Raw genomic sequence first — 17,657 nt, 5'->3', positions numbered from 1 at the left:
CATGTCCAGTATTACATACGTGTTTTATTTGCACTTACTGCATTGGCCACAGTAAGTGCAATACACGATCTGTCTATCAGCTTCACTTGCAGGCCTCGGAGCGCCTCCCTCCCTTTGCTGCTGTCAGATGGTGAGAACTCATCGTCAGGTACTTCACCTCCCAAACAATTCAGTAGCTGAAATAAAAGACCCCACCCGCCCACCCCTCACCCCCTTTACTCCCGACGCCACCCTATCAGAGAGTGAGAAAGTTGTGACTCATCCAGTTATTGTATTACAGCCAAAGGCAACAATGCGAACCCGGATAATTTTTATCACCATGGGTGGGAGAAATTAGGATTGACAATAAGTGAAACGTTACTGTTAAAATACAGAGAGTGATAAGGGAAATAATAGCCAGGCTAATAATAGCTGTGTGAGTCAGGCAGGAGGAAGTGCAGGCTTCTAATAACAGTTCATGGTTTACTAACAACTTGGCTCCCTGCAAAAGTAAATACAGGGATTTGAAGCTGAACTGCCATGGCTGACAGCCAAGAGATATATATTAGGAATCCATTAGTGGTGTTAAATGTGCATCTGTGCGGCATGTATGCCCCTAAGCTTTTAAAGGCGGTTTTACTCTGGATATTGTTGAGTGCAGTACCGATCCCAGTGTTCGTGACAGGAAGGTGAATGGGTCTCTGTCAAAGGTCACAGTTACACTAGCCAACTGTCCTGTTATCCTGGCTAACTTGGTTACAGTTACAAAACTGTAACAGAGGCGACATATGTCAGGCTGGAGTGAGGAGGTACTGATAGGGTGAAGCTGTAATAACATGTTTGCTATCAGTGTACAAATAGGCAACACCTTCTTTCTAATAAAATAGGAAGAACACATGTCGAATGTAATAGACTACATAGATCCTCATTTATGCGCTGTGCTGTGCAATACTGTGTTCCAGCTGACCAGAGCAGATCTTTTAGCTCATGTCATCCAGTGTGTATAGATTTATTTTAGGTTTAAATGACTAGGGCCTCTGAGTATGCTTTTTTTCACATTTTAAGTGAATGTCATCAGATATAATAACAATACCCCAGGCCCATGATTATAATTCACATCATCAGATTTAATCCAAATCAAGGTGAGCTCTGTCTTGTGTTCGTGCAAAAAGCTCAGAAAATATATGTTTTATGCTACGTTTCTAGTTTAATTATTATATAACTTCTGTGAATATGGAAGATAAAATAAACAGTCGCTTCCTGTTGAAATGGACAGAGGTGACCAGGACATTTCTTGTTGTACATTTCTTTGCGTTTCTCTAAAATTGTATTTACTTATACATCTATTCTCAAATTCTGAAACGATGCTCATGTTTTAGGCTTCATAAACGTGCCACATGGCATTTCCAGAAATCAGCCCAGGAGGCAAATGTCTTACATGCATGCATGAGTTCAGTATCAGCTCATCCTTGACCGAGCAAGTGGTGAAAGACAAGTCTTCACTGTTTAAACTATAACCTGTTCTTGTCCCAGTATTGATCTGCATACTTAGTAAAAGCCAGCGGTGTGTGATGTTGTTGAGCGAGAGCAGGGCGGGACAGTGGGCTAGCACATGCTTATATAACTGAACAGTTAAACTGAACTCATGCGTGTTTAGTTTGACCTTTGTGCACATTTATTTTAAAGTTGTTTAATGTTTCCCCCTTTTAATTCTCTCACTCCAGCCTAAAGACAGTCTTACCCAAAAAATAACAAACTTCCCATGTATTACACAAACACGGTGCTCTGGATTTGCACTACAGAGCCATTTTCCTTCTTTTGAGCAATGCCTCGATATTAATGTTACATTGGTCTCTCTAGAGATGCAATGGCCTTTATGTTTTACATTATGTGCAAACAGAGATGAAATAGAAGCTCGAGCGGGAATTCCTGGATGTTCAGCTCATACTCACACACTTCAAGGTCTGACCTCTGTCACACAGCTCAGTCTTTGGGAGGAGGAAAGTGAACTGCCGGTTGGTTGGTTGGTTGGATAGTCTAATTGTCAGATTCTGTGTTCCTTCAGCTGCCGTGTTTTAATTGCAGCTGTGCCTGTGAGGGTCTGAGCAGGCAGGAAGTGGAGGGTTAGCAAGGACACAGCTGGAAAGCTGGAGAGGGTTGAGTCTAGTTCTACACACTGACCCCAGACCTCTGAGCAACGGAGACACACAGCAGCTTGTGTGATTTGAACCACAACTTGGAGCTAAAATTCTTTTACGTAATGAGTGATAATTCAGTAAGTAAATGAGAACAGCAGTTGTTATGGTAATGTTGACAAAATGTTTACAAAAAAGAGGGGGGGGGGCTTTGTGTGATCCTCTGCTGAATTTGTGAGTTTGCTCAATTACCAAGAAATGAACAGTCTCCACTTTTTATGGTCTTTAATTTTTATTAATTTGACTGCATCTTTAAATTGAATATAACTTCCAGCACCGATGAGGCCATTTACTTGCTCGTAACACTTCTGAACTTTTATAGAGACAGAAAATCCTGGGGAAGAGAGGAAATGGGGGGCAAATAAAGGGTCCTGGAGCAAACCCAAACTGGAGATGTTTTAACAAAAAGGAAGTAATTGCTAAAAGTTGTGTGTCTGCTATTCTTTGTTGAGGGAACATCAATGTTCTCATTAACCACTCACTTCTTATTTGTGTCCAACTTTACCAATCCATGTGTCTCTCGTTTACTGTTATTTTTTCTTTAAAATCGTTATGACTTTACTGACTTGATATCACTTGCTGTCTTAGACTTTCTTCATGTCTGTCTTGAGCTTCCATAGATAACATAAAGTGGCAAAAGAAGATTAGTGTAATTACGGCAAGTTACTTGTACTGTATGTTTTACTCAACAAGGAATATTATCTGGTAGTTTGTAGTTCAGCCTGCTAACAGTAAATTGAAAGATGAGATATTGAAAATGAGGGACAAACAAGCTTCACAGTGTTTTGATTTGTGGAAAAACTTGTTGGTATTAAAAGAAGTGAGCGGGTAGTTTAAGCTGGCGGTTAGTTTGTTATAGTAATTCCAGGATAGCTGGGAGATTTTCCACGTGTTTTATTTTCCTCATGTAAGTATTAATTCAGGATCTGTTTATCTGGCAGATGTGCGGCCTGGATCCAGCTCTATTTAGCTTCGCGGAATTTGCTTCAGCGTTTCACAAAGATTACTCCGTGGCCTCACTGGTCGCCTGAGACCAATTTTGGTTTGGCCGGAGTCATGACAAAAACAAAGCTCCGATTCCAGATGGCAAGAGCCCAAGATGGCAAAGAAGGCACCCCCACCCTTCAGCAACATCTGTCTTTATAAGGAATAGCATCTTTCTTAAATGAGTAATTACACAGTTTAGTGACAGCTGATTAGATCAGGTGTAGGCAAACAAAATGGGACAGTATTGTCTATTTTTACTACAGTGGTACTACATGTTGTTTTGTGTTTTTGCAGGCTATGATCAGCAGCGTGTGACTGGGCTCTGCCGTTTATCTTTGTAAGACATTTTGAAAAGCTCCAGATGCCTATCAGAGGTCATGTGCTGGAGTTTAGTCCCCATGTCAACTGCAGTCAGTGTCCCAAGTGTTGACTTATGGGATGTAGCACTTTGGCCTTTTAAAGTTTAAGCTTTTTTGCTCAGGGTTAGTGAAATATCTGAACTTTTCTTTCAGGCTTTTTAGATACAACTGCATGAATCCAAGCACCGACCAAAAGAAAAGCGCCTTTAACCAGCTGGCTTATTTTAGTATCTGTGATTGACAGGTCCTAGTTTTTAGCTTCCCTCGGTGTATTGTCCATGATTATAGTTACAATTTAATATGACCACTCTGTGGTTTACTGTTGCCTTCACTTAGCTAAAAGAGCAAAAGTAATGCCTGTACAGTGTAGATGTGCTGTCAAATGCCACAAAACTTTATTTTATTGATCAGAAGAACTTTTATCTCACTTTTATCTCTTTTTGTTACTTTTTGTCTCTTAAAAAATGGATAAGGATGTTGTTGTCATAACTCGATCTGGGCACATGTGTGTTCCAGCATGCTTGAGCATGAGGGAATTGTCCAGTGGGATATTATTAAAGATAGAATGGATTTAGTGTGTGTTTGCCAAGCAGAGATCTTTTCCATCCCCATTCCCTCATTTGATTATTAGCATGCTATCCTTTTTTCTTTTTTTAACTTTATAAAGCACCTTGCTGTGAACCGCACCTTATAAGCCAATGTTTGGTCTCCTTTTAACTTCACCGCCAAAAGTGCCTGCCTAAGTAGATGTGTAGGCAGGCTCATCTTTAAGAGCCAAAAGTCTGCAGGAAAAATGGTCAGGAGGCATCAGTGGAATATACTCTAAATCCAGATTAGTCGTTATAAAGAGACTGGCTCAGTGTTAATGGAGAGAAGCTGCTTTTCTGTCTTCACTGTTTAGGCAGGGTAGTGTCAGCCGGGGGTCTGTGCTAGATTTGGAGTTCTGGGTGATATGAGTGCAGCAGCAGACACAACAAGCTTCAGGATCAAAGAGCTGCCAGTCCAAAAGGACTCACACACACACACGCACACGCTCACGCACAAGATTTATTCAAAAGTCTCTGTGAATGCGTCTGCCTCTAATCTCTAAGCATATAGGTTGGCATTAATACAAGCTTTGTTCATCATGTTTCTTCACACTTCACTTTCACTCATTTATAGCTATCCGGCTGTTATATTGCACTACCCTTCTACATGTAGTCAGTAGGTTTTAATAGTCCTGAATGCCTCATCCCCTCTTGCATTTTAAGGCTTTCGCAAGCTTCAATAAATGCTGCACATACATTTGCATCCTATTTGCAAATAAATGCCTATCCTCGCTATCACAGCACATCATTGCACTGAGAGTCTTTATGCGTGCATAGCCAGACTATCAGTTAATTTCTTTTCTAGGAATAATATATGGATTAAAATTGCTCACATGGAAAGCTCGAATCTCTGAAACATGTGCATTGTTGAGAAGTATGGTCAGTTAGTTGCAGAAGGTCCTGTATCTTAGAAGGGCCACTTAACAAAATGAACCGAATTTGCCTGCCACTGTCCTTTGGTAATGGTGTTATGTTTCATTTCAAGCACAGGCTGTTAGATTATCTCTGCCTTGTCGTGACAACAAATAGTAAGTTCTTGTGTATACACTGTAAACCTTTATGTGGGGACAGTGGCAGAGGATCTGCCATCACTCTGCAAGCGTGAGGGTTGAAGTGTGGATGCTAGCGCAGTGATGCTTTTTGAAAAGGCGGAGACACATCTTTAAAAAATGCAGTGAATGTACATATACAGATAATCAGTCCCTATCTCCAGTTCAGCCGCTCTGTTCCGCCAACTGTCTGATAAAGACACATTACAAGCATGCACAGAGAAACACACTGGTCTGGCGACATACCAGCCATGGCACAAAGTTTTCAAATCTTCAAGTTCACTGAGAGTGTTGTCATTAAGACAGATTTAACATTCAGGCTTTAGTGTGTCCAGTGTGTGCATGTCCTGTTCTCATTATTGATGATATCATCTTCAGAGGAAGCACCCTGGGCTGTGGTCAGAGGTCAAGTGACTTTCCCAGGCTGGAGTGTGTTTCTGAACATGGAGGGGACGTGTGTTTGTGTGTGAACGTGCATGCCCACGTGTTTCTAAGCTGAGGGGAAGTCCAGAGCTCAAGGCATCCATTTCTGATCTTCAGTCTTGGCTGTGGACTAGTGAGAAAAGAAATCACTAACAGACTCAAACGCTGGCTTACGGCACGCATCCGAAAACACAAAAAGTGAGTTGAGTAGCACAGAGGAATGCCTTTAAGGTCAATGACCCCACAAAGTTAACTGCACACGATAAACTTAATTTACTCAAGCCACAGATAATGTTATACAGACTGTGCAGAGCATTCTCAGAGCCTCATTGTTAAACTTAGTGGGTACACGCAAGGAAGTTACAGTAATGGATCTGTCTGCTTCTATCTGAAGTTGCGCATTGAGGTGGACTACCGCTTGCATAAAAGATGTTCTGTCTCTCTGCTTTGTACTATTTGCCAGGAGATTTTAGATTTTAACAAAAGTCATCTTTTGAAATGCTGGAATAATCTCCCTGTTTTTGCCTTTTAATTGGATTCAGCGCAATAAACACAATATTGTTGTTAGCTCTTAATAAAAAAAAGCTGGAATGACACAATCCTCCCGCGTCTCCACTGATTCATAGCATTAAAAAGTCTGGGCTTCCTCTCTGCCATTAAGAACAAGTGTAAAAAAAATCCTTTGCAAAGCAAACACAAGGCCATGCTCATCGTCTCTAACCAGATCATATCTAATGGCCCCTCAGACATTTGAGGAATCTTTCGCCTTGCAGTAATTCCTATGACATAGCATGTTATCATTTTCTCTCAATGACCTCACCCAGGTCAGTCAGAGTTTATTGAATTATTATGACAAGATCTGCACATGTTTGATGCTCTTTTCTTTTCTTTTCAGCTTCGACCTCACGCTTTGTGTCTGTCTGTGTGTTTTCAGATCAGTGCCAATATGCTGATCTTCCTGTGCACTAACATGATCGGGATCTGTACTCACTACCCCGCTGAAGTCTCCCAAAGACAGGCCTTCCAGGAGACTAGAGGATACATTCAGGCCAGACTGCACCTGCAGAGGGAAAACCAGCAACAGGTACACTTATGTGCACACGGTATGCACAGGCACACACATAGAGACACCTGCTGAGACCAAGTCCTGTAGAAAGACATATACACAAATGCAGAAGAGCAACAAATGAGTGTCTCAGTTTTCTAGTCTAATTTGTTTGTCTCCCTTTTTGAGGTCAACAATATGTTCTGGAGTATAACGTGTATCTCCGCTCCACTCTAATTTACTAACACCTTCCCACGCAGATCCCAGCGAGCCAGGGTGACTCAGTAAACACTCCAACAGTGGAAAACGCTGAAAATGAATGAACTCTCTTTATCGTGCACTGTCATATCTTCCTTTCTGTTTTAATTCATCTCTCTGTCTGTTCTCTCATTCTCTTGTGTCATCTCTATCTCTCTCTCAGGAGCGCTTACTGCTGTCGGTGCTGCCACATCACGTTGCCATGGAGATGCAGGCTGATATCAGTGCCAAGAAGGAAGATATGATGTTCCACAAGATCTACATTCAAAAACACGACAATGTTAGGTAAACACAGACAGATGAATGCACGCACATGCTTCTGCACGAACATACTATAAGGCTCAAAAAATGTGGGAGTGCTCAGCTAGCTTCGACCTCAGAGTCCCTCCAACCGCTATTTCCTTTAGAGCATGTATTATGCATGTTGCTGGTTATTGACACTGACAGCATCGGCATAAGCAACAATATTGGCTTCAGGACGCTGATGTGCTTTCTGTAGCAAATAATTTCCGACAGATCTCAGAGTTTGCTGCCTCCTACTCTCATCCATCACTGATGACTGACTACTAACAGGTGATTGAATCTTTCTATTGGCTGTACTGCAGCAGAGTTTAGCCAGCACTGTCCATGTTGTGGTGGCGTGGTGATTGTAATGAGGTTAAAGCAAAGATCTCCTGTCATAGGTGACCCAGATGCAGCACCACTGACCTACCAAGGTATAAACTTACACAAGCAATCCATTATCCAAATTCAACACAAGACTAGAAAATAAAAAATACTTGGGTTGCTTTGAAAAGGCAATAACACTTAGAAAACAACTAAACTCAAGATATTCAGAGTGTTTTGATTAGCTTAACCCTAACAGGTCTGTAATTTTAAACTATATTTAGTCAAGCATTGTACAAAGTTACTTAGAAAGACTAATCAAAATTAGCATTAAGCAAAGCATTAAGTAAAGCAGTAATTAAAGCAGCTCATCCCTTCCCATTGCTCGCCCACATGAGATCGTTCACTTGAGAGCTGTGCAATCACAAATGTTATTAAGGTGTCCTTTTAAGCTACGTTAGCATGCTCACAGTCGCACTGCATCTCCAGGCCACTTTACAGCCCATGTCCATCTGAGCGACTCCCTTTTATGCTGTTTCTGAGCTTATCCGTATCATATCTATTGTTGTTGATGCCGCTCCATTCTTGCATCTCTCGCCGCCTCTGTCTTTTCATGTAGCCACATGTCTCCCAGTGCTTCTCCTTGCTCTCTGTGTGTGAAGGACTGGGAAGTCCTAAAACAGAACACTCCTGCCAAGTATAAGTAACTGCAGGAGTGAATAATAATAGAGTTTTACTGGCAAACCAGTAAAACTAAGGTATATGAAGTTTCAGTACCTTAGTTTTACTGGGTTGCCAGTAAAACTACAGTATATGGCATACTCAGTACTCAGTTCTGAGCCCTGAGCTTTTTCTTCATGTTTTTCATGATGCTGCTGTTTACAATAGGAAGCTGGTTCACTAAAAGTGGTGTTAGCAAAAACGCATATCTCAAAATATGGGTAAAAAAAAATGTCCATCCGGCATCAACTTTAGGCTCTGCTCCCACCAGTGAGAAAATACTATAGGTTTGTTTATTTGTTAATTCTGTCCCTTACAGATGAAGTGGTGCATCATGGCATCGCCTCATCTTGCCCACAGTGGTAGACGCAGACAAGACTTTGACCGCTGTAATTAAGTGCGAGTTTGTCCCTGTTGGATGACCTCGCAGTGGTCACAGCGCCATCTGTTGCCTTCATGTCTAACTTTCGTCTGGGGTGTTGTTTATCCTTGCCTTTCATTACTATCAAAAGTTTGCAATGAAAGGCATGCAGACAGAGGGATCGAGGGGTAGAGAGGAGGGGAGGGGGGCGTTCTCAGAGGGAAGGGCTGGAGGAGGTGACCTACATTGGCCTGAATGATGCGAGCCAGAGCCGAACAAATGTCTGCCTCTCTTTCCCTTGCTCACATGATAGTTGAACAGGAGGAGGGAGCCGCTAGACCATGCTATCTCTTTCTACACCATGTTGATTGATTGCATTCTGTGTCTCCTTTTTCTCCCCTTTCTTCCCCTCTCTCTGTTTCCCTCCCCACATACCCATCATCTCTCCCGCAGCATACTGTTTGCAGACATTGAGGGCTTCACCAGCCTGGCATCTCAGTGCACGGCCCAGGAGCTGGTCATGACGCTGAACGAGCTGTTTGCCCGCTTTGACAAGCTGGCTTCGGTGAGCTTTGCTGCTGGCTGCCACTACTGTCATAGCGAAACTTTGAACCACCGGTTCATACGCATCTTTACAGTCTGTAGTCTCAGTCCTATTTAGTATGACGAATAGAAAATGATGCATTTACTGATACTTAAGCATTGTGTAACCTGCTAATTGAACTTTGCCGAGGCTTATAAATCATTCACATTATGCGTTTATAATCTATTTGACATGCTGTGAATCAGCTGTAGGTGAAGGTCTAACATTTTATGCGTTGTGTCTTTGTTTACAGGAGAATCACTGTCTGCGTATTAAAATCCTTGGCGACTGTTACTACTGTGTGTCAGGACTGCCTGAGCCCCGTGCTGACCACGCCCACTGCTGTGTAGAGATGGGAGTAGACATGATTGAAGCTATCTCGTGAGTAAAATGCACACTTAAGACAGCCACAGTTATATTTCACTGAAAGTTGAAGACGATTTATTATGCTCGGTTTTCCATTTTTTGTCCTTTTACTCAACTATAGTAATTAGCATGATTCACAATATTCCCTTTTTATCTTATACTGAGGTGCCTAGCCTTAGTGCTTTTGCTCCACTTCCTTTAAGCCACGCTCTCTTAAAGCCAGCTTGTGAGTGATTGGGTTCACCTCCCAAACAGAAGGTTTGAAGAGCAGGTGGATGGCTTCTTTGGTTTGAAGGCAGAGCTTGTATGCTCTCATTGACATTATTATCCACCAAGACTGGAAAAAACTGTCTGGACCAGAGCCTTTAGAACAGTCTCAAACCTTTACTTTTAACTCTGACTAATTATTTGTGTATATGTGGATCTGATGTGAGGCTTTGTTTATTGCATATATTTTATCTGTGGATGGCACACGGGGTTTTGAGGAGACTTTGTGAAGCTGAACGTGATGCTCGCCTTTTGACATCAGTGTTCGTGTGTGTGTTCATCTGCAGGCTGGTGAGAGAGGTTACAGGCGTTAACGTGAACATGCGGGTGGGCATCCACAGCGGGCGCGTTCACTGCGGGGTGCTTGGCTTGCGCAAGTGGCAGTTTGATGTGTGGTCTAACGACGTGACCCTTGCCAACCAAATGGAGGCTGGGGGAAAGGCTGGGTAGGTCCAAATTACCTCGTTACCATGCTGGATTAATCTTCCATAGGATTTATGTTTTAAGACACACTTTATGTTGTGTGTGGGCGTGTGTGTAGTCGTATCCACATCACCAAAGCGACACTGCAGTATCTGAACGGGGACTATGAAGTGGAGCCAGGATTTGGAGGGGAGAGGAATGCTTACCTGAAGGAACACAACATTGAAACCTTCTTGGTGCTGGGCTGCAGCCAGAAAAGGGTTAGTGCATGGTCAAACACACACACACACACACACACACACACACACACACACACACACGCACATGCTTATCTGCTTGACCTCATCTGAATACCACACTAGTGCTATATTTCACACAAATAATATAATGGGTTGTCACCTGGAATAGAAGACGTTATTTTTCAAAGCACTTACCCTGTTGGGGTTTCTTCACTTCCAGAAAGAAGAGAAAGCCATGATAGCTAAAATGCAGCGTACACGTGCAAATTCTGCAGAGGGAGTGATGCCACGTTGGGTGCCTGACAGGTCTTTCAACAGAAACAAGGAGCCTAAAGCCTACCAGAAGATGGTGAGTTACACAGAGGGAACAGTATGCACTTTTCTACAGTACCTCCTCATCCTCTCCATTCTCTCAAGTTAAATTATAAATATACTTTCAATAGGTTGTTTAAAAAAATGTGTGCGTATACTGTTGTGGACATTTCATCTGGATAGAGTTGGTATCACAGACTGTATAAAAGAGATGGACATATCTACTGTGAGGTCACCTGTTCTTCTTTTAAGGCTTAAGAAAATCCAAATAGTTGAAGGAAATGACCCCCGCCTCCCCCACTCCAACTTTAAAATTGTTATGAAGGGAGAACAAAACCATTCTTTATAACGGGTTGCAAACATCTTTATTTAAATTTGTGATGTTGGACATTTTAACAAGAAGACGAGATTTGACTCGCTTTTGGAACTGGCCTCAAGTGGCGACTGGAAGAACTAAAGTTAGTGACACTTCAGCCGTAGCGTCATCTGTCTGGGTTGTATTTCTACATTTTTATGGTGCTGTTTTTACAGATGGCATCTTAGCTTACTGTTACAGAGTATTCTTACCCTTGTCCTGACTTGCATGCTAACATGCGTATTAAGATAAGTATTGGTGATGTGACATAAGCATGCCTACCTTATGTTGCTGTGTAAAGCCTCACAGAGTTGCTGGCATAGCTGTACACGCTTATTTGTTCCCATCTTACTTTTGGCTTCATATTAGACAGTGTTCTGTGAATAAATAAATACATTTGAGTGGCAAACAGTAACAGAAGACAACGAGGACCTGAGAAGAAGTACTGATCTGTAGGGCTCTCAGGGATTCCTAGTTCACTATTCGAGCTAATATGATGAGTCTGCAGCTGCATATGTTTTCTTTTTCACACACTTTTTCTGACATCCTCTCTCTCTATGTTTGAAGTCTCATTTCCTTTTCTTTCGTACATTCTTTTCCCTCCTACTCCTTTTTTTTCTCCATCTCAAAGGGTTTCAGCCCTAGGGGCAAAGAGGGTGTAATTTGAAGCGTCCCAGCATTAATTAAAACATCAGTCTGGCTCACAGGGATTAGCTGTGCAGATGTCTGAGTCTGTGTCTATTTTTCAGTCGTACTGTGACCACATGATAATCTCTTTCCCTTTGTTTCTTTTTCTATCCTGTTTTTTCTTTTTGTTTTCACTCTCTCTTTTTGTTTTTCTCAGGGCATCGATGAAGCATCCAGCAAAGAAAAGTGAGTGGGTTTTTTTTGGGTGGGCTCTAGTTTCAAGTGTTTGATTTGTCAGCTGTCACTGTAGCAGTTTAACTTTAGAGTAAACTGTTGGTTTTGCACAGTCAGATCCATCAAACACACTAATGCCATGTTATCTCTGAGTCATCCTCTGTGTCACAGCATAGGGCAACATCCTCATGTACACACACGCACACTCGTTTCATGTCTTAGTGAGGACATCTAATCGACATAATACTTCCCCTTTGCCTAAACCTAACCATAACCCAATTGTAATTCTGACACTAAAACACATTTTGAGCCTCGATGCCTTCAACCTCGTGGGGACTGGCATTTTGTCCCCATAAGTGGCTATTGCTCCACACTTAGGGTAGTAACGTGCCAATTTTCTGTCCTCACAAAGATGTCTAAACATGTACACGCACACACGCACACTTTCACAGTGAAGCAAACACGCAGCAATGACAGTGACCTATTGTTCCCTGTACTTCACAGTCGCTGTACTCAGGAGGCACTGAACACCGAGGATGAGGTGGATGAGTTTCTCGGACGGGCCATCGATGCGCGCAGCATTGACCAGCTGAGGAAAGATCATGTCAAGAAGTTTCTGCTCACTTTTCAGACTGAAGAACTTGAGAAAAAGGTTGACATTTGACAAAAATTAAATTGAAATTCACCCCAAAACGTCCCTAAAAGAAAAACATTGTAAATTTCATCTGATTTCTCATTCGTTGTCTTTTCTTTAGTACTCTAAAAAAGTTGACGATCGTTTCGGGGGATATGTGGCCTGCATACTTTTTGTCTTCTGCTGTATCTGCTTCATTCAAGTTATTATTTTCCCAAAGTAAGTAGTTCTCTTTGACAAGTTGCCTTTTCCAGTTATACTGAATTGTGCACAGGAAATGTGCTCTTGATTCATTTATGAGGAGTTCATTAGAGTTGTACATCTTAATGACTCTGTTTTCATCTATTCCTCAGAACGCCGCTTATGCTCGGTCTTTACATTAGCGTCTTCGTCATCCTCGCCAACATCCTCTTCGTCTGTGCCATCTACTCCTGCATCAAAGTACGAAACAAAGGCCTTCGCCACTCATGTGGTTCCTCTTGTAGATAAGAGACATTATTACATGTTTTCAGCATCGCTAATGGCATTAACTCTCCCTTATCTGATGCTCTCCCTGCTGTCTGTATCAAAGCTTTTTCCAGCTGCCTTGCAGACAGTGACCAAGAAAATAGTCCGATCTCGAGCAAACAGCACACTGGTGGCCGTCTTCACCATCCTCCTCCTCTACATCTCTTCTTTTGCTAACATGGTATGGACTGTCTTAATTGTGATGCTTGCTTTTTTGCATCATGAAATACATATTTCCTGATTATTTTAAATATTATTACACATTACTTTAACATAAAGTAATTAAGCACTATCCTGGCTATATGGATGTTGCTGGATAGAGACAATTAATCATAATCTATCACTGTGACAGATGAGGTTGTAGAAATCAATATTTTCTCCATGTGATCATTATAAAGATCCATTCAGTTTTATATGTGCTCCATACATGCGTGACTATATGAATACTGAAAACTTCTAGTATATCGGGTATAATCAGATACAGCATTTTGACATAAATACTGCTCAAGGCAAAATCTCTATATAAAAGATGGGCATTGCCCCCCTGACCACACATTTTTAAGCTTGAGTGTTGGTGCCATGTTGGATTTTTGAAGTCCAGAATTAAAACGTATTCGCAGTGCTCGGTGCAGAGTGCTATGTTGTCAGCTAATGCTATCAAGCTTTGGTTAGCAAGCTTTATTTATGAAAGGTAAGGATGCAAAGCACAGACACACATACACGCTGTTAATTTGTTCATAGGTAACAGATGAATTTCACTAAACAAAACTTCTCAGATGGGCTGCAACACATAGAAAGACAGATTTTTTGTGAGATGAGTCCACTAAAAATGGGTTAAGGGACCTGGGATACAACTATTGCTACAAAGTGGCTTTAATGGCTAAACCTTTTTTTGTACCAGAATGTAAATACACTATGAAAAGTGTAGCTGAGCATTTTAACATGAGGATTAACACATTTGGCCAAGAGAGAAGCTTCCTGGCTTATTTTTACAGCCCTTGAGGTTCCCCTTGTTTACTAGGACTTTGTTAATTTACACATGCCTATAGTCATTATTTTTACCTGAGAGGAGCAATGAAAACTAGAAACTATGCAAAAATGTCCTTCGCTGTACATCTCTTGGTCAAAGTTATTTAATAATCAGCAAACATGTTGTACCGCCTCCTAAAACCAGCACCATATGTGCTGCAATATAAGGCATAACATGTGCTTCTCTTCCTCGCTGATTCCAATTATTGACTCTTTAATGACAAACTGTTTCCTTCTCTCTTGCCAGTTTACATGCAGCAGAGAGAACCTGAAGGAGTGTGTGGCCAAGGAGTTGAACACATCAATGACTTCCTGCCTGCTTTATAACCTGACCAGCAACGATTCGACTCTGTGTTCCAGCCAGACAATGCCCTGCCCTTTTCCAGAGGTCAGCTCCACAGCATTTTTTAAAAAGCCTGTGTGTCTGTAAAGCCACTTTCAGACATTCGTTCCCTTCTGACGGCCTCTGAACGTGTCCCTTTCATGTCTGAATGAGCACCTCCGGTCGCTTTTTCATAAGAGCCAGGAGGCAGATTTTATGAAGCACTCACTAAGAAACAGAATTGTTTGGAGAGTGTCCACAGGAGAAGTCGTGTCTTATCTCACTGAATTTTGTTTGTAATTTGCAGCAAGATTAAAATATTTGTCTGTGACGCATTTTCATTATTCCTAATCCAGAAGAGGGGGTTTTCACAGTTTGAGTGCGAGGCGTGAGAGCAGCTGTAGCACCTCGTTGCTGTTACGAATACCCACATGGAGAATGAGAGAGCCTGCTCTTAGTGACAAAGAGAGAGAGAAGTAAAGGTTCATTACGTGCTTGAACCTCTGTAGCGCTCATACTAAAAATGTCTGTTCTCACACGTGCACACTTGCAGTTGTGGTTAAGATTTCATGAAACCGAGGGGGGGGATGTTAGAAGTTCGAAGTGGCTCTTTGTGTGCGTCACTTTGTATCATCACCTGGGCAGTTTAATGAACACAGCGCTCTTACATAGCCAATATTTGAAAAGGGGTTTTCATATTTGCTTTTGCACATGCACACTGAATCATAGGTGCGTTCTTCATGTTCATGTTTGTTTTTCCTCATTGGTGAAATCTTGACTTATCACTCTAAACCTAAATCTACTTCTCTTCTTCCTCCTCCTCCCTTTGTCTCTGTTTCCTCTGTGCTGCAGTATTTCAGCTACAGTGTATTGCTGACCCTGCTGGCCTGCTCTGTGTTCCTCCACATCAGCAGCATAGGGAAGCTGGCTCTCATGCTGTTCATCCAGCTCACTTTCCTCCTGCTAGTGGAGTGGCCTCAGGTGGCCCTGTTCGACAACGCAGATGTGCTGGTCATTGCCAACGAATTGTGAGTCTCCTACCGGCAACGCTAACACAGTCACTGTTTTCCCAGTTTTCAACCTGAAAAGTCTCTATTGTGTCACAGTACTGTGGATTAGGTTAAAATTAGCCTACTTTTTAAATAAGATTTATATTCTAATAGACCTACTTTCATGTTTAGTTCTATTTTTTTTAAATATGCTCTTTTTTTTTCCTGAGGCAATTAAAACCTGTTAATGATTCTCTGCAGCAGTATGTTAAGTTGTATATTTGATTATATCCACTTTAAGAGGCCCATATAGTTTGTAGACATGACTCTTTCTTGGCTGTTTTCCAGATTTGGTTCCAATAAAACTGCAGAACAGTGGTATGCATCAGTTTTAATATTGAAGACACTCATTCATTGCTCATCTTTCCCTCCTCAGCTGCGACGATGTGACCAAGGTCTCCCTAAAGGTCATGACTCCTATAATCCTCACAGTTTTTGTTCTGGCTCTCTACTTGCACGGCCAGCAGGTGGAGTCCACCGCTCGTCTGGACTTCCTCTGGAAGCTGCAGGTAGGCTGAACGATTACGTGTATAGACTATAAACAAAAAGGAAACCAAAAATACTTAAACTCAGCAAAAGACATTTTTCACTGTGGGCAGTTTGACTTGTCATAGCGTGAAAATCATGTTAGTTTAGCTTTAACAGTGGCTCTGTTCTTATTAAGCCATGCCACTGTGCTGCTGAGCCCACATATATGGCAGCAGGACTAAAAGTGAAGGAGCTAAATGTAATGTCAAAATCTTTACTATGAGGTGTCAAATTGTCTTCTGTGAAAAGGCCAATTCTAGCAGCTGTAATAACATCATGAATCCAGTCACCTGACATCGTGACTAAGTAACCGTATCCCTCCCTGTCCCACTTAAGGCTACAGAGGAGAAGGAGGACATGGAGGAGCTGCAGGCGTACAATCGCCGCTTGCTCCATAACATCTTGCCAAAGGACGTAGCTGCTCACTTCCTTGCACGGGAGCGTCGTAATGACGAGTTGTACTATCAGTCATGTGAGTGTGTTGCTGTCATGTTTGCCTCCATAAGCAACTTTTCGGAGTTTTATGTGGAGCTGGAGGCTAACAACGAGGGGGTGGAGTGTCTCAGGCTCCTCAATGAGATCATCGCTGACTTTGATGAGGTGAGCAAAAGGAAATATAAGGAACAATTAATGCACGTTACAATAATTTAGGAAACATTTATTGGACACGGTGTGGTCATTAGATGTAACCATCTGCCAGTGCTGCTGACCTGTTGCTATGCTGCTTTTGTTTCCTCTTCCTGTCCTTTGCTGTTCTCTCCTAGATTATCAGTGAGGAGAGGTTCCGTCAGCTGGAAAAAATCAAAACCATTGGCTCCACCTACATGGCAGCTTCTGGCCTCAATGACTCCACCTACGATAAAGAGGGCCGTTCACACATCCTGGCCTTGGCTGATTATGCCATGAGGCTTAGAGAGCAGATGAAATACATCAACGAGCACTCCTTTAACAACTTCCAGATGAAGATAGGTAAACACGGAGGAGAGTGAAAATTGCTCTTGAAATCCGATACGTTTTCTTTGGATGCGCTTTTGTGATGTCAGTCAACGGAGATCAACAATAATGCGTTCAAGCAGACGCTGCATTAATATTTAGTTAAAGTCCTCTATCTGTTATGATGTCTCACAGCCATGTTTTTTCTTAGGGTTGAACATGGGGCCTGTTGTAGCAGGGGTGATAGGAGCCAGGAAACCCCAGTATGACATCTGGGGGAACACGGTCAATGTGGCCAGCAGGATGGACAGCACAGGCGTGCCAGACTACATTCAGGTAACAGTGACTCAGTTACTCCCCAGCAGTTTGTAATTTTATGTTTACAAGAAAACGTTTTGTCCTTTTAGTAATTGTTGGATCAGTCAGCCAACATAGAATACCAATCCAGTTACTCGTTAAATTAGTCATCAAATTGTTGCCAGTGGTTATTCCAACATGAAATGCTTATTTACACCCAAAACAATGGCCGCACATTAGCCATCTTCGCTCTAGCTGAGAAATGCTCTTCGCACACAGTTCAAAGTCTTGTTTACAATATCTAAACCTAGACCTTTGCTCTGTGTGGAAGCATACTACAGATGCTTCCACACATACTACATTCTGCACATTCAATCAGTGCA

The 17,657-nt window shown here is 42.1% G+C and overlaps 1 protein-coding gene across 3 annotated transcripts in view; it reads left to right on the top strand.

Moving 5' to 3' along the window:
* LOC102212710 (adenylate cyclase type 6-like) overlaps nucleotides 1–17,657 on the top strand; it is a 31,067-nt gene that overhangs the window by 11,574 nt on the left and 1,836 nt on the right. For all 3 annotated transcript variants that reach the window (XM_005732629.2, XM_013910726.1, XM_013910725.1), the window contains 18 exons: nucleotides 6,514–6,663; nucleotides 7,046–7,167; nucleotides 9,023–9,134; nucleotides 9,406–9,533; nucleotides 10,073–10,231; nucleotides 10,327–10,468; nucleotides 10,668–10,796; nucleotides 11,959–11,987; nucleotides 12,480–12,627; nucleotides 12,731–12,828; nucleotides 12,963–13,050; nucleotides 13,181–13,297; nucleotides 14,393–14,533; nucleotides 15,320–15,495; nucleotides 15,893–16,025; nucleotides 16,381–16,644; nucleotides 16,809–17,013; nucleotides 17,189–17,313. In XM_005732629.2, coding sequence (XP_005732686.1) covers nucleotides 6,514–6,663; nucleotides 7,046–7,167; nucleotides 9,023–9,134; nucleotides 9,406–9,533; nucleotides 10,073–10,231; nucleotides 10,327–10,468; nucleotides 10,668–10,796; nucleotides 11,959–11,987; nucleotides 12,480–12,627; nucleotides 12,731–12,828; nucleotides 12,963–13,050; nucleotides 13,181–13,297; nucleotides 14,393–14,533; nucleotides 15,320–15,495; nucleotides 15,893–16,025; nucleotides 16,381–16,644; nucleotides 16,809–17,013; nucleotides 17,189–17,313 — 2,466 coding nt within the window. The remainder of the gene's footprint in view (nucleotides 1–6,513; nucleotides 6,664–7,045; nucleotides 7,168–9,022; nucleotides 9,135–9,405; nucleotides 9,534–10,072; nucleotides 10,232–10,326; nucleotides 10,469–10,667; nucleotides 10,797–11,958; nucleotides 11,988–12,479; nucleotides 12,628–12,730; nucleotides 12,829–12,962; nucleotides 13,051–13,180; nucleotides 13,298–14,392; nucleotides 14,534–15,319; nucleotides 15,496–15,892; nucleotides 16,026–16,380; nucleotides 16,645–16,808; nucleotides 17,014–17,188; nucleotides 17,314–17,657) is intronic.

Source organism: Pundamilia nyererei, unplaced genomic scaffold (genome assembly GCF_000239375.1).
Source record: "Pundamilia nyererei isolate P.nyererei 1_Seehausen unplaced genomic scaffold, PunNye1.0 scaffold00047, whole genome shotgun sequence".
Taxonomy (NCBI): Eukaryota; Metazoa; Chordata; class Actinopteri; order Cichliformes; family Cichlidae; genus Pundamilia; species Pundamilia nyererei.
This window is presented reverse-complemented; position numbering and strand designations above follow the sequence as displayed.